General features: G+C 55.3%; 1 protein-coding gene across 6 annotated transcripts in view; it reads left to right on the forward strand.

The window, feature by feature from the left end:
• The window catches only part of SGSM2 (small G protein signaling modulator 2), a 44,735-nt gene that overhangs the window by 14,825 nt on the left and 14,147 nt on the right, over window positions 1-15,763 (forward strand). For all 6 annotated transcript variants that reach the window (XM_063700511.1, XM_004058254.5, XM_063700510.1 and 3 more), the window contains exons 3-11: window positions 10,241-10,403; window positions 10,714-10,875; window positions 11,647-11,714; window positions 11,813-11,958; window positions 12,288-12,422; window positions 12,884-13,008; window positions 13,421-13,488; window positions 13,722-13,882; window positions 14,041-14,167. In XM_063700511.1, coding sequence (XP_063556581.1) covers window positions 10,241-10,403; window positions 10,714-10,875; window positions 11,647-11,714; window positions 11,813-11,958; window positions 12,288-12,422; window positions 12,884-13,008; window positions 13,421-13,488; window positions 13,722-13,882; window positions 14,041-14,167 — 1,155 coding nt within the window. The remainder of the gene's footprint in view (window positions 1-10,240; window positions 10,404-10,713; window positions 10,876-11,646; window positions 11,715-11,812; window positions 11,959-12,287; window positions 12,423-12,883; window positions 13,009-13,420; window positions 13,489-13,721; window positions 13,883-14,040; window positions 14,168-15,763) is intronic.

Here is a 15,763-nt window from a genome sequence, read left to right on the forward strand (position 1 = left end):
GTCGCCCAGGCTGGAGTGCAATGGAGCGGTCTTGGCTCACTGCAAGCTCTGCCTCCTGGGTTTACACCATTCTCCTGCCTCAGCCTCCCAAGTAGCTGGGACTACAGGCGCCCACCACCACGCTCGGCTAATTTTTTGTATTTTTAGTAGACATGGGGTTTCACCGTGTTAGCCAGGATGGTCTCAATCTCCTGACCTTGTGATCCGCCCACCTCGGCCTCCCAAAGTGCTGGGATTACAGGCGTGAGCCACCACACCCGGCCTAATTTTTGTATTTTAGTAGAGATGGGATTTCACCATGATGCCCAGACTGGTCTCAAACTCCTGACCTCAGGTGATCCACCTGCCTCGGTCTCCCAAAGTGCTGGGATTACAGGTGTGAGCCACTGCGCCCGGCCTAGAATGTTTATATTCACATGGGAAGTATCTAATAGGGAAAAATTGCAGGCATAAAAAGGAGAAGTTTGCTGGAGGAGTGTCTTTGAAAAGGTGCAAGGGAGGCGGGGTGCGGTGGCTCACACCTGTAATCGCAGCACTTTGAGAGGCCAAGGCAGGTGGATCACCTGAGGTCAGGAGTTCTAGACCAGCCTGGCCAATATAGTGAAACCCTATCTCTACAAAAAATACAAAAATGTGCCGGGTGTGGTGGTGCACATCTGTAATTCCAACTACTGGGGAGGCTGAGGCAGGAGAATCGCTTGAACCCAGGTGGTGGAGGTTGCAGTGAGCCGAGACCGCACCACTGTACTCCAGCCTGGGTGACAGAGCGAGACTCTGTCTCAAAAAAAAAAAAAAAACAAGACATAAGAAATGGTGCAGGGGCAGCACTCCAGCCTCCAGCGTGCCGGTGGAAGGCGACCTCAGAGACAAGTCCAACTAGACCATCCCTAGGAACGAGAGGAAGGCAGGGACTGGGCATGAGGTGCAGGGAGGGAAGGCAGCAGCATTCATCAGTCCCCTTCGGTGTGGTAGGCAGGGGCCGAGAAGCCTTTCGCACCTTGGGATATGCTGTTACTTTTCATCACCCAGCATCCATTGAGGTGGACCCTGATTTTCTCCCTAATTACAGCAGAAGCTCAGAGAGTTTTAGTGACTTGACCAAAGTCAAACAGCCAGTAAGGAGACGAGCCAGTGGGCTGGGCATGGTGGCTCACGCCTGTAATCCCAGCACTTTGGGAGGCTGAGGAGGGCAGATCACTTGAGGTCAGGAGTTCGAGACCAGCCTGGCCAACATGGTAAAACACCCTCTCTACTAAAAATACAAAAATTAGCCGGCCATGATGGTGGGTGCCTGTAATCCCAGCTACTTGGGAGGCTGAGGCAGGAGAATTGCTTGAACCTGGCAGGCGGAGATTGCAGTAAGCCAAGATCACGTCACTGCACTCCGACCTGGGCAGTAGAGCGAGACTCAGTCTCAAAAAAAAAAAAAGGAGAGGAACTAGTGTTTGAACCCACCTCTGTCTTGCTCCAGACTCTGTGCTGCCCAGGTATTGGTCTGCCTGTGAGGCCTACCCAGGAGTAGAGACTAGAGGGGCGGCGGCATTGAGGAGTTGGCCCTCGTGCAGACAAAGCTCTGGTCATTGAACTGTGGGATTATGGTGTCCAGAGACACTCTAGGAGACTGTGGCTTCCTTACCCAGCCAGCTGAGTGTGCCCACATCAGTGTCCACTGCATGAGAGGCTGGCCCTGGCCTGGTTCCCTGGGTAGCCGCCATGAGCACTGTGCATGCGGACCGTGTCTTGCATCTCCAGCAGGACAAGGACAATGGGATGTGTAGCATGGATTTCATTTCCCCCTGCTTGGTTCTAGGTTCTGGGTTCAGGCGATCCTCTCACTTCAGCCTCCTGAGTAGCTGGGTCTACAGGTCTACGCACCACCACGCTCGGCTACTTTTTTGTATTTTTGTAGAGACGGGGTTTCGCCATGTTGCCCAGGCTGGTCTCAAACTCCTGACCTCAAGTGACCTACCTGCCTCAGGACAGTTCTTTATCCTCCCAATCAGAGTCCAGTTGCGAATGTTGCTTTCTTGTTTTGGGGTTGAGCAGGGCTGAATGCCTTCCAAAGTTGAAGCAAACAACCAGTATCACCAGTGCAGGCTGAGAGAAAATGCACCCTAGTTACCGCAGAAATGCTCATCTGAGTAAAGGCGGCCACTACAAACCCCTGGGTGGAAATAGCCAGGGAGAGAAGCGGGGAAGAGAGGGGCAGGTCACACTTGGTGATGGCCCTTCGCTGCTCTCACCTTGTCTGTGGCAGATGAAACACTGGCTCCTTCCACCGGCAGTTGGAGTAAAGATACTTGATGCTTCTTCTCCTTCAGTTGTTACTCAAAAGAGGCGGGTCCTCCCACCCATTCCTTTATCTCCAGGAAGGCTGCTCCTCTCCGGCATTGTTGGTTCCACCATCCAGGGACCTGAACCACTGGCCCCCAGGCAGGCATTGGGCTTTTGAATTCTGCTCTAATTAGTGTCTCCCAAAGCCCCAGGTCCAGAATGGACTACCTGAGGCTGGCTGCCCTGCCTGCACTTCCTCGCTTGGGTTCTGTGTGGCAGCGGTGGCTGAATTCCCCTGTCGTGCAGATGGCAGCTGGTAGCAAAAGGTGAAACCGGGCCGGAGGTGGGGAGCAAGCCACACCTGCCAACTTGCTGTCCTCCCATTCCCAACTCCGGGCCCAGCATCTCAGGCCCAGTTTCATGTTGAGTTGTGCTAACTCTGTCCCTGTACCTCAAGCAAACTAGGCTAGTCCTCTGAAGGCCACTGAGTGGTTCCCACTGTTACCAGGCTGGGCTTGTCCAGGCTGCTGAGTGCAGCTTTCAAGGTAGATATATATGCACGAGAGCCAAGGCAGAATGCAGGTGCAGAGACCCAGCCCTGCTTCTGAGGCTCCCTGGGCTGACTGATGACCCTCCTAACCACTGCTGCATTTTCTTTTCTTTTTTTTTTTTTTTTTTTTTTTTTTTGAGACGGAGTCTTGCTCTGTCGCCCAGGCTGGAGTGCAGTGGCGCGATCTGGGCTCACTGCAAGCTCTGCCTCCCGGGTTCACGCCATTCTCCTGCCTCAGCCTCCCGAGTAGCTGGGACTACAGGCGCCCGCCACTGTGCCCGGCTAATTTTTTGTATTTTTAGTAGAGACAGGGTTTCACCATGTTAGCCAGGATGGTCTGGATCTCCTCACCTCGTGATCCGCCCGCCTCAGCCTCCCAAAGTGCTGGGATTACGGGCGTGAGCCACCGCTCCCGGCCCACTGCTACATTTTCTAGCAGCCGAGCTGTAGTTCATTTCTGTGAGCTCCTGAGACACCTTAGCTTGTCTCAAGCCCGCTGGATCGTTTCTCTAATCCCTGCCCCGCTCAGGTCACCTGCTGCTGCCCTAAGCAGAGCCCACATGCGCCCCTTAGTGGTGGGAAACCAAACGATTCCACAGATCCTGTTTGTTGAGGGAGGAGGTGAAACGAGATGCCCACGGGCGACCCAGCCTTCCTGGGTTTTGTGAATTCTGATTCACACCTAGATTGGAGAGACTCTCTGGCATCATCTCATGATGGGAACCCTAGTGCTGGTCACCCACTCAATTATTATAATTAATTTTGCATTCGTAATATATTTAACTGGTTCAAAAATCAAAACCATATAAAAAGGATACAGTGGGGCCGGGCACATTGGCTCACACCTGTAATCCCAGCACCTTGGAAGGCTGAGACGGGCAGATTGCTTGAGCTCAGGAGTTCGAGACCAGCCTGGGCAACATGGTGAAACCCTGTCTCTACTAAAAATTTTTAAAAATTAGCCAGGCATGGTAGTGCACGCCTGCAGTCCCAGCTACTCAGCAGGCTGAGGTAGGAGGATCACTTGAGCCTGGGAGGCAGAGGTTACAGTGAGCAGAGATTGTGCCCACTGCACTCCAGCCTGGGTGACAGAGTGAGACTCTGTCTTTAAAAAAAAAAAGTGTGCAGTGAAAAGTCTCACTCCTTTCTCTGCTCTTATTCACCTACTTCCTGTCTATGTACGAGTCCCACACAGGTAACCACTTTTGTTTCTCATGCATCCTTCTAGAGGTTTTCTTTTGTTGGTTTTTTGTTTGTTTGGTTTTTTGTTTTTTGAGACAGGGTTTCATTCTGTCATCCAGGCTGGAGTGCAGTGATGCAGTCTCAGCTCACTGCAACCTCCGTGTGCTGGACTCAGGCAATCCTCCCACCTCCACCTCCTGAGTAGCTAGGATACAGGCGCATGTCACCACACCCAGCTAGTTTTTAAATTTTTTGTAGAGATGGGGTCTCCCTGTGTTGCCTAGGCTGGTCTCAAACTTCTGGGCTCAAGTGATCTTCCCACCTTGGCCTCCCAAACTGTTGGGACTATAGATGTGAGCCACTGCACCTGACCTAGAGTTTTTTTGTTTGTTTTTGTTTGTTTGTTTGTTTGTTTTTTAGTAGAGACGGGGTTTCACTATGTTACCCAGGATGGTCTCAATCTCCTGATCTCGTGATCCACCCGCCTTGGCCTCCCAAAGTGCTGGGATTACAGGCGTGAGCCACCGCGCCCAGCCAAGTTTTTTATACTAATAAAAAAGATTGTATTCTTTGTTCACACCTCCCTTTTTGTAATTAAAAGGTGTCATGCAATTATACCATTCTGCATCTTGCTGTTGGCGAGCTTTCCATTATTCATTCGTAGAGAGCATCCTCATTCTTTTTCAGAGTTGCATGGTATTCTGCTAGAGATGTACCATATTTACTTCACCTGTCCCCTATTGATGGGCATGTGGATGGCTTCCAGTCTTTGCTGTTATAACTAAATAATCACGCAGTTATATCTGTAGGACGGATTCTCAGAAGAGGGGTTACTGGATCAGAGGTTATTTGCAGCATTAGTGGAGAGGGCCATATTGCGTCTATACGGGTTGCAGCATCTTGCCTGCCCACCAGCAATATATGAATGGATTCAGCAGCTCCCCACGTCCCTTCCATCTGTGTCTTCCTGGCGTCTCCTCTACTCTAAATTGGGTCTCTTGGAATGGTGAAATCAGTGTGTAAGGGTTGGGGGCAGGGACCCCATATCTTAGAATGGTGGAATCAGGGTATAAGGGTTGGGGAAGGGACCCCATATCGTAGAATGGTGGAATCGGGGTGTAAGGGTTGGGGCAGGGGCCCCATATCTTAGAATGGTGGAATCGGGGTATAAGGGTTGGGGAAGGGACCCCATATCTTCGAATGGTGGAATCGGGGTGTAAGGGTTGGGGCAGGGGCCCCATATCTTGGAATGGTGGAATCGGGGTGTAAGGGTTGGGGAAGGGGCCCCATATCTTGGAATGGTGGAATCGGGGTGCAAGGGTTGGGGCAGGGACCCCATATCTTAGAATGGTGGAATCGGGGTGTAAGGGTTGGGGCAGGGGCCCCATATCTTAGAATGGTGGAATCGGGGTGTAAGGGTTGGGGGAAGGGACCCCATATCTTAGAATGGTGGAATCGGGGTGTAAGAGTTGGGGGAAGGGACCCCATATCTTCGAATGGTGGAATTGGGGTGTAAGGGTTGGGGAAGGGGCCCCATATCTTGGAATGGTGGAATCGGGGTGTAACGGTTGGGGAAGGGACCCCATATCTTAGAATGGTGGAATCGGGGTGTAAGGGTTGGGGCACCCATAGGATTCCATCAGCATCTGTGGTCTCCAGCCACGTGTAGCATTTGTTAAGCTGCAGAACTTGATGGCTTTGAGGTCACATCGGGGCTGGTGAAGGGAGCCCCAGGGCTAGTCTGGGTCTGTAGTTCCTGGCCTTTCCCTGGGAAGATGGCTCCAGACCTTTGTAGGGGTGTCCAACAGTGTGCTGAAGTTAAATGCAGTTATGCTCCTGCCCACTCAGAGTTGCAGTTCCTTGAGCCTTGCTGTCAGCAGGATGGGATGGGCCGACAGGGTAGAGAATGTACCTGGGCTCAGCTGGCCCAGACTCCAAAGGCCACCAGAAAACCAAGGTGGCAAATACCCATCATTCAACGAGTGGATAAAGAAACTGATAAATACATACAGTGGAATACTACTCAGCCATAAAAAGGAATACATTCATGGCATTTGCAGCAACCTGGATGGGATTGGAGACTATTATTCTTTTTATTTTATTTTCTTGAGATGGAGTTTTTGCTCTTGTCACCCAGGCTGGAGTGCAATGGCGTGATCTCAACTCACTGTGACCTTTGCTTCCCAGGTTCAAGCAATTCTTCTGCCTCAACCTCCCAAGTAGCTGGGACTACAGGTGCCCACCACCACACCCGGCTAATTTTTGTATTTTTAGCAGAGACGGAGTTTCACCATATTGGCCAGGCTGGTCTCGAACTCCTGACCTCAGGTGATCTGCCCACCTCGGCCTCCCCAAGTGCTGGGATTACAGGCGTGAGCCACCATGCCCGGCCACTAAAGTCATGTTTCTCTCTTCTCCATTTTGATTCATTTGCCCAAACCTTTCCATGCCAACCAGTGTTGGTTTTTATTAATTAGTCCACATTTTTTCTCATATGAAATGAGCCAAATAATGTCAGGGTCATCACCTTGTGGTGGTGCACCCAGGGTGGCCGTAGCTGGTGCTGGGACGCACTGGATCAGGGGTCCTGAAGCCTTCACAGGTGGGAGCCCAGGGCCCAGACAGCTCAGCCAGCAGGCAGGTGGGTTCAGCTAACCTGGTGCTTTAGCCCTGCAAGTATCTCCTGCCACCACCCTCCACCCTGGGAGGTGGGGTCACAGTGGGGACCTGGGGAAGGAAGGAGTAAGGGGAGTAAGGCCCTGGAGTTCTGCTTGGTGCTCTGGGCCTCCAGTCAGAACGGGGGATAAGCTTGGGCCGTCATGTGGACTCTCCCTGGGGAAGGGTCCTTCACCGTCCCGACTTAGTCTGTCTGTGAGACACGTCCCCGGGGAAGGAGGACACTGTTGCTGCCGGCTTTGCAGGCAGTTCTGAGTGTGGTATTCACTAGACGCGGGATGGCGTGTGTTTATGTCTCCATGTATGTTTCGATTAGTGACAATGCCTGGGTTTCTGCTCGACTCAGAAGTCTCAGAGCCAGGCTCAGTGGCTCAAGCCTGTAATGCCGGCGCTTTGGAAGGCTGAGGTGGGAGGATCACTTGAGCCAGGCATTGGAGACCAGCCTAGGCAACATAGTGAGACCCCAGTCTCTACAAAAAATTTTTAAACATTAGCCAAGCTTAGTGACCCAAGCCTGTAGTCCCAGCTGCTTGAGAGGCTGAGGTGGGAGGATGGCTTGAACCCAGGAGGCTGAGACTGCAGTGAGCTGTGGTTGCACCGTTGCATGCCAGCCCAGGCAATAGAGTGAGACCCGGTCTCAAAAAAAACAGCTTCTTAATCTTTTTTGGGTCAGAAGCTGAGAACCATAGACCTACTATCCAGGAAAAAAAAAGCACTCTCCTAATCATTCTAGAGCACCTCAACAATTTGCATTCAAATTGCTCCCAGTTTCAGGGAGGGGCTCTTTTTTGTTGTTGTTGTTGTTTTTGTTTTTTTTTTTTTGAGACAGAGTCTCGCTCTGTCCCCCATGCTGGAGTGCGATGGCGCCATCTCGGCTCACTGCAACCTCTGCCTCCCAGGTTCAAGTGATTCTCCTGCCTCAGCCTCCCGAGTAGCTGGGACTTCAGGTGTCCCCCACCACGCCCAGCTAATTTTTTGTATTTTTAGTAGAGATGGGATTTCACCGTGTTAGCCAGGATGGTCTCCATCTCCTGACCTCATGATCCGCCTGCCTCGGCCTCCCAAAGTGCTGGGATTACAGGTGTGAGCCACGGCGCCCAGACCCAGGGAGGGAGTTTTTGGAGCCCCAGAAGCCCATCCACAAAGTCCTCTCGGGTCATAGTTCTCGAGTCGTGGTGTTACTATTATTATTTTGCCTGCACACTGCACGCGATAACATATTCATCACATGTGCACATTCTCGGTGGGGAACACCTTGTGGGCATGGCATAGGACAAGTGCAGTGTGAACAGTTACTGGCCGGGAGCCCACAGAGCTGAGTCAGTAATGCCCGGCCTAATGGCCTAACCCGGTCTTAGCTTGGAAAGTCGATGCGTGAGAGGGATTTCTCCTTCCCCAGACACTGCCTGGCACCTTGCCTGGGTTGCACAGAAGGAAATTAGGGACCGTGGGGTAAAGGGGGGACTGAGCGTGATGCCCGGCTTCTCTCAGCATTCCTTAGTTGCGGTAATTGCTTAGGAATGCCTCCTCTCACCCGAGAGAACCCCATGGCTGTGCTCAGAGGCTGGCCGGGAAGGTAGGCGAGGCCACCCCGATGGGAGTGCTGGGGCCGGCCACTCCCCAGTCCCCCGGGCCTGGCTGCTTTTGCAGTCGCCTAGGGAAGGTGGGGAAGCGAATGACTCATTATCCCGGCAATTAGTCACACCACTGAGGCACGTGATCCGTGCAGGACATGTGCCACCTGCTGCCCCTCTGTCCTGTTCAGTGCTGCTTCTCTCCCCACTCTGAATGGGAAGTGCAACCCCAGGAAATGATCACCCCCTTTCCACAGGCATGGACTTGTAGCTGCAGCAGCCCAGGACCAGGAGACTGGGACAAAAGGGTCATTCGCCTGTATATCCCAGGGCCACACAAGACCTCCAGGGACCAGGGGGACTGATCATGGAGAGGAGCATGTGGACGCTTAAGCCAAAGATTTCCCCATGTGGGCCGGGCGCGGTGCCTCATGCCTGTAATCCCAGCACTTTGAGAGGCCGAGGCGGGCGGATCACTTGAGGTCAGGAGTTCGAGACCAGCCTAGCCAACATGGCGAAACCCCATCTCTACTAAAAATACAAAAATTAGCTGGGCATGGTGGTGTGTGCCTGTAGTCTCAGCTACTTGGGAGGCTGAGGCGGGAGAATCACCTGTACCACAGAGGTCGGGGCTGCTGTGAGCTGGGATTCCACCATTGCACTCCAGCCTGGGCATCAGAGTGGGTCCCTGTCTCAAAAAAAAAATAAAAAAAACTTGACAGACCTCAATTTCCCTGTCTCCACCCACTTCTGGGGCAGCCTTGGATCCTCTCTCCAGTGCACCCTCTTCCTGTCCCTGTCGGGGAGAGGTCCTGCTGAAATAGAGGCTATAGCTGTAGAACTGTATCTGAACCAACGGGGTGAGGAGTCAGGAACTGACCTAGACCCAGCACCTCCTGAGAGCCAGACCCCGCATGGGCGATTTCACATCCTCCGTCTCATGCGACGTCTCACACTAGCCCCTAGCCCTCTTCCCATTTCACAGAGGATACAACTGAGTCTCAGAGCAAGTGACCGTGCCAAGCTCAGACCTCGTTCTGTCTGATTGTCTCCAGCACAGCTCACTGTTTCCAGTCCGTGTGAAAAAACCATCTCCTTCTCCCCTCAGTGTCCCTGCCCCCAACCAGACACACCTGGACATGGCAAGAGGGGCTCGGGCCGAGGCTTGGAGCCCTGGGTCCTCGTCCTGGTGGCTCTGCCACTTTGTGACTGTGATCGAGTTTCTTCCCCTCTTTGGGCCTTTCCCTCCTCACCTGTAAAACTGTTAGCTTGGCCCAATCATGTAGAAGCTTCTCCGCCCCACACACATACACACTCCTGTCTTTAGAGTCTGTCTGGGCACAGGGCAACTCCCTACCGTCTCCTGCCAAGCCCTTCTTTTCTTCCTGCAGGGTCTGTCTGTGGAAAGTCCAGACAGAGACTAAGCCTAACCCTAAACCATGAATGAATGGAGGGAAGCTCTCCTAGCATGGAAAAGAGAAATCTCTCCCTCAGCTGCTGGGCTCATCAGTCCAGCGGCCACTGTCAGGTCCGAGCTCTGCAGTGACTTCATCAATATTTTAGCTCCTGCAGAGCCCTGTTCCTTAGCAACCGCATCCTCCGTGCCCTCCAGAAAGGCTCCCAAGTCGGGTGTTCCTCACATCCCCGTCCTGTAGGTGCTGTGCCTTGCTGTCAGGTTTGGAGCCACTCATGCCACCCTGAGCGGGGAGCTTTGGTCCTCATGACCCCCAGGGGTGAGGCTGCATACAGGAGGTGTGTGTGCACCAGGCGAGGGACAGGGACAGCTTGGCATGTCAAAGCTCTTCGCCCCGGGCAGGAGCCGAGGGACGGGGAGGGGAATTTTGGAAGGAAGCCAGGGTATCTCCCTGGTCTGCCCTTGGCTTGCCCTTACCCCTTGCCTCACCACAGGTATGGGGAAGAGGAGCTTTTCTCTCTGTTCCCCCGTCTTTCCCAGGCTCAGATGCCATTTCCCTTTGTGGCCTAGGTGCAGTGGAGGCTTGCCTCTTGCATCAGCTGAGACGCCGTGCCGCTGGCTTCCTGCGCAGTGACAAGATGGCAGCCCTGTTCACCAAGGTGGGGAAGACGTGCCCAGTGGCGGGGGAGATTTGCCACAAGGTACAGGAGCTGCAGCAACAAGCAGAGGGCAGGTGAGCCCTGGGCCAGCCCCTTCTTCCCTCCTTTCAGCTCTTCCCACTTGGCAATTGCTACTTCCTAGGACAGCCCATCGGAAAGTTGGCATCCTGGGCCTGTTCCTTGCAGGGCCTCTGGGTGAGGGATCAGCCTGAGGGAGGGGATTGGTTCCTTGTGGGCACAAGGCTCTGTACCCCTCCTTCACCTCCCAACCCCAGTCAGTTCTCTGTGCTCCCATCTTGGGGTACCAAGCCCCACTCCCGATGCCAGCATTCTGGGGTTTACCCCTAGACCACTGCACTCCTGGAGCCCTCCCCGCCTTTGCAGGAAACCCTCAGGGGTCAGCCAGGAGGCCCTGAGGAGACAGGGCTCAGCCAGCGGGAAGGCCCCGGCCCTCAGCCCTCAGGCCTTGAAACACATATGGGTACGCACAGCGCTCATCGAGAAAGTTCTGGACAAGGTCGTGCAATACCTGGCGGAAAACTGCAGGTGACTGCCCCGTTCCCCAAAAACTGCAGGTGACCGCCTCGTTCCCCAAAACTGCAGGTGACCGCCCCGTCCCCCCAAAAACTGCAGGTGACCGCCCCGTCCCCCCAAAAACTGCAGGTGACCGCCCCGTCCCCCCAAAAACTGCAGGTGACCGCCCCGTTCCCCAAAAACTGCAGGTGACCGCCCTGTCCCCCCAAAAACTGCAGGTGACCGCCCCGTTCCCCAAAACTGCAGGTGACCGCCCCGTTCCCCAAAAACTGCAGGTGACCGCCCCGTTCCCCAAAAACTGCAGGTGACCGCCCCGTTCCTCAAAAGCTGCAGGTGACCGCCCCCTTCCCCAAAAGCTGCAGGTGACCGCCCCCTTCCCCAAAAGCTGCAGGTGACCGCCCCGTTCCCCAAAAGCTGCAGGTGACCGCCTCGTTCCTCAAAAGCTGCAGGTGACCGCCCTGTTCCCCAAAAACTGCAGGTGACCGCCCCGTTCCCCAAGCAGCCCCTCCCTTGACCCGTCTCCCGACGTCCCTCAGCCCCAGCCCTCAGGATGCTTGCCTGTCCGTGACAGCCTGTAGGTAACCCTCCATCTCCCCGTCCCCTTCGGTGCCCTCAAGGCATTGGCCATACCAGGCACCTCACGAAGCCCAGTCCCTGAGGACTCACTGTTTCTTGATGACTGATCTGAATCTGGTCTTTTTGGGGACGTCCCTACCTGGTGAGCTTGACTGCCCTGGAATGAGCCCCGGAGCCTCGGCAGTCACACTGTCTGTCTCCTGGCAGCAAGTACTACGAGAAGGAGGCACTGCTGGCAGACCCTGTGTTCGGCCCGATCCTGGCCTCTCTTCTAGGTGAGCCTGAGAGCACAGGGGCCTGGGTCAGGCCCACGGTGGGTACGGGGCAGGTGCTGAGGGAGCATCGTCTGGGCTGGCTGTCTCTGTCTCCACAGTGGGACCCTGTGCCTTGGAATACACTAAGCTCAAGACAGCCGATCACTACTGGACTGACCCCTCTGCTGATGAGCTGGTCCAGCGGCACCGCATCCGGGGTCCGCCTACTCGCCAGGACTCCCCTGCAAAGCGCCCAGCCCTGGGGGTAGGTGCCCCCTCCCCACCCTTTGGGCTCATCTGGGCTATGCCCATGGGCCTGTAGGGACGGGAAACCGGCCTCTCTACGGGACAGGCCTTGGAGATGCCCCAAGGTAGCGGCCGCCTCAGAAGAGCCTTCTCCGCACAATAAAACTTAACACAAATGCCGGGAGCCCATGCTGGTCCGTGGCTGGAGAGCATAGGGTGGCTGGGAGTAAACCGGGGCAGGAAGGACCCTGGGGTCAGCTGGAGAGGGTCAGCATGGAAGCGTGAGGGTTCCCAAGCCCTGAGGCCAGTTTCCCAAGGCTGGAGGCTGAGCCCCGGCCTTCCACACAGATCCGGAAACGGCACTCAAGCGGCAGCGCGTCGGAGGACAGGCTGGCTGCCTGCGCCCGCGAGTGCGTGGAGTCCCTGCACCAGAACTCACGGACGCGGCTGCTCTATGGCAAGAACCACGTGCTGGTGCAGCCGGTAGGAAAGCTTCATCCTGCCATCCCTCCCCGAAGGTCCCCGAACGAGACGACTGGAAGCCTCTAGCCATGGCTGTTCCTTTCCTGAGGAGCTTGACCAGAGACCGGGGGGAGAACGGCCCCAGCCTCCCAACTCCCTGTTTCACATGACTCACGCCCAGCCTTTAGTTGGCAGGGGACGGGAATGGCAGCCAGCAGGCGAGGGGAGTCCGCAGCGTGGGTATGGCTGGCCTGGAATGGACCTGGCATCCAGGAAGCTGGCAGGAGAGAGTCAGTGGCACCAGGCTGACCAGGGAAACTGGGTCCTGTTTTCCTGTGCTTCTGTCCCGTCCCTAGTCCAGGACCCCATGACTAGCCTAGCTTGGCCTCCCCTCCTCCCAGTGGGAGCTCATTTTTCATAGGCCATCCGTGAGAGCCTCTCAGCCCTTCATCGTCTCTGTCTTCCGGTATCTCCCGCTGTAGAAGGAGGATATGGAGGCGGTCCCTGGCTACCTCTCCCTGCACCAGTCTGCAGAGAGCCTGACTCTGAAGTGGACCCCCAACCAGCTCATGAATGGGACTCTGGGGGACTCCGAGCTGGAAAAGAGGTGGGGGCTTTGGGACTCACTCCCAGGAGCCAGGGCAGGGAGTGGGTTTGACCTCGGGCAGAGGGATGGAGAAACCCCGCTTGCTCCAGGAGGCCAACCTCACTCTTTATCTGGATGCCAAGAATAGCAGGGAGCGGCTGCCTGGAGTGATTCCCAAGCTCTCTAGGACGGAGCCGAGCCTGGCTGTGAAGAGGTTTGTCTGAGCCAAGCTCTCAGCGGCTGAGACCGACAGCTGTCCATGTGCCGAGCGGGCAGCACAGATCTCAGGGGTCATGGCTGGCTGTGCGCACCTCTTGGCTATGGTCATCCTATCTTCAGGGCAGTTTCGTGGGGTGGTAGGACCAGGAGACAAGGAAGGAAGGAAGGATGGCAGGTCTTTGGACACAGTGACAGCAGTCTGGTTCCTTTCTAGCGTTTACTGGGACTATGCCCTCGTGGTGCCCTTCAGCCAGGTCGTGTGCATCCACTGCCACCAGCAAAGTAAGCCTGCCTTGTCCTCGGCTCGGGTGGGAAGGGAGAGGCTGCCTTCTGCCAGCTGTGCACTGTGCGTGGGGCCTGTAAGACTCCTCGTCCTCCTCCCATCCCTGTTAATGGGGCTCCCAGGCCATGCTGTAGCCCAGCCATCTGCCTCCTACCCAGCCTGGGGGTGCTGGCCAGCAGGCTGTGATAGCCGACGAAAGGGCCTCAGCTGCACTCTCCACGTTCACCCCCAGAGAGCGGTGGCACGCTTGTGCTGGTGAGCCAGGATGGCATCCAGAGGCCGCCGCTGCATTTCCCGCAGGGAGGACACCTGCTGTCCTTTCTGTCCTGTCTGGAGAATGGGCTGCTGCCTCGGGGACAGCTAGAGCCCCCGCTGTGGACCCAGCAAGGGAAGGTAACTCGGGTGGGAGGCTTTAGGGGAAGGGCTGTGTGTGGGGGTTCTCTGTCCGCCTCCCTTCCTTCCCCACGTGGAGTTCTTAGGAGCAGCCTTGTGTGGAACCCTGGATGAGACTCTGCCCTATACAGCCCGACCACCTACCCCTCCTTCCACAGGGGAAGGTGTTCCCCAAGCTACGGAAACGAAGCAGCATTCGGTCCGTGGATATGGAGGAGATGGGCACGGGGCGGGCCACCGACTATGTGTTCCGGATCATCTACCCCGGCCACAGGCACGAGCACAGTGAGTGTCCCGAGCTTCATCCCTGGGGAGGAGAGGAAGATGCTCCAGGAGGCGGGGAGCGCAGTGTCACCCAGGAGGGCAGCAGGCAGGGCCCACTGACCAGGCCAGGTTAACACCAGAGGCTCATCGCCTAGTCTCTCAGCTGGACCTTTTACCCACAGATATTGCCTTTGAAAAGGTGCGTCTCTTCTACCCAGCTCCCTTCCCCACTTCTCCACCCCAGCACTCTTGGCTCAGCAGACCTAGGCGTTACTACACAAGACTCTTAGTTATCCTTTCGGACCCTGTCCAGGGATAAACACGTGGAGAAACTAGAAGTAGAAGGTGGGGAATCCTCCATTGCTCTTCACCTCCTGCTCCCCAACCCCTACAAGACAGCCTGGGTATGGGACCAGCGCTGCTTTTTTTTTTTTTTTTTTTTTTTCTTGAGACAAAGTCTCACTCTTTTACCCAGGCTGGAGTGCAATGGCGTGATCTCAGCTCACTGCAACCTCTGCCTCCTGGGTTCAAGTGATCCTCCTACCTCAGCCTCCTGAGTAGCTGGGATTACAGGCGCACACCTCCATGCCCGGCTAATTTTTGTATTTTTAGTAGAGATGGGGTTTCACCATATTGGCCAGGCTGGTCTCGAACTCCTGACCTTGTGATCTGCCTGCCTCAGCATCCCACAGTGCTGGGATTACAGGCGTGACCACTGCTCCCAGCCCAGCGCTTGTTTTTGGATGGTGAATATTGTCTGCTGACTCCCCTAGAGCCAGAGCCCTCCTCAAACCAACTACTGATGAGCGTTAGCTGAAGTAGCAGGTTGCATCAGAGGCAGACTCGGGGCTGCCTGGGGGCTTTGGGCACTGGCAGGTAGAAAGGCGGCTTGGCCCTTGTGGGTCCTGCCCCACCCTGGACACACACCCCTGGGCCCAAGGGGGTCTCTCTGTCTATGTGCATCTACCAACACCAAAGTTCCCTTTCTGGTCAGAGTGCTGCTGCCGCCCATAGGCTTCTCTAGGCCAGACTTGCTTTTCTTACAGATAATGTCGGGGAATTTGCCAGCCCAGAGCGTTTATTGCTAACAAGACCACCCGCTCCCTAAATTTCTAACTTGTGCCAAAAGGTAGTCAACAAGTTGTCTCTGCATTAGGGACCGGACTGCCCAGACTGCACACTCAGCCACAGCACAGATAGCTCCACCAGGCTCAGAGGGCACACGGCACAGGGATGTCCCCCCTTCCCGGATGTACCTGACAAAGAGACGCATCTTTGGCCAGAATGTATTTACACACTTGGCACTTAGTCTCAGGCTGTTGCTTGGTTTAGCTTCTCCAGTCTCTGCCTCCCCTCTTCGATCTTTGCCATTTCCCAGCCCTGGTCACTTCACTTCCAGGACCACCTCGCCAAGGGCAAGCCAGGGCACCCAGAGGCTGAAACTCCACCAAGCGACTCCAGCTCCTTGAGGACAGCTCTGGGAAAACCCTTTCCTTTTCCTGGGAGGGAAGAAGGTGGAATTTATAGTCTGAAAAAGGGGATTTGGAGTAATCTTCAGATTTGGTCCAGCCTGAGAGGAGCTAGAGAACGATCAGGACCCATCTGCCAGCTGTCATG

The sequence above is a fragment of the Gorilla gorilla genome, chromosome 19, assembly GCF_029281585.2.
Source record: "Gorilla gorilla gorilla isolate KB3781 chromosome 19, NHGRI_mGorGor1-v2.1_pri, whole genome shotgun sequence".
Classification (NCBI taxonomy): domain Eukaryota; kingdom Metazoa; phylum Chordata; class Mammalia; order Primates; family Hominidae; genus Gorilla; species Gorilla gorilla.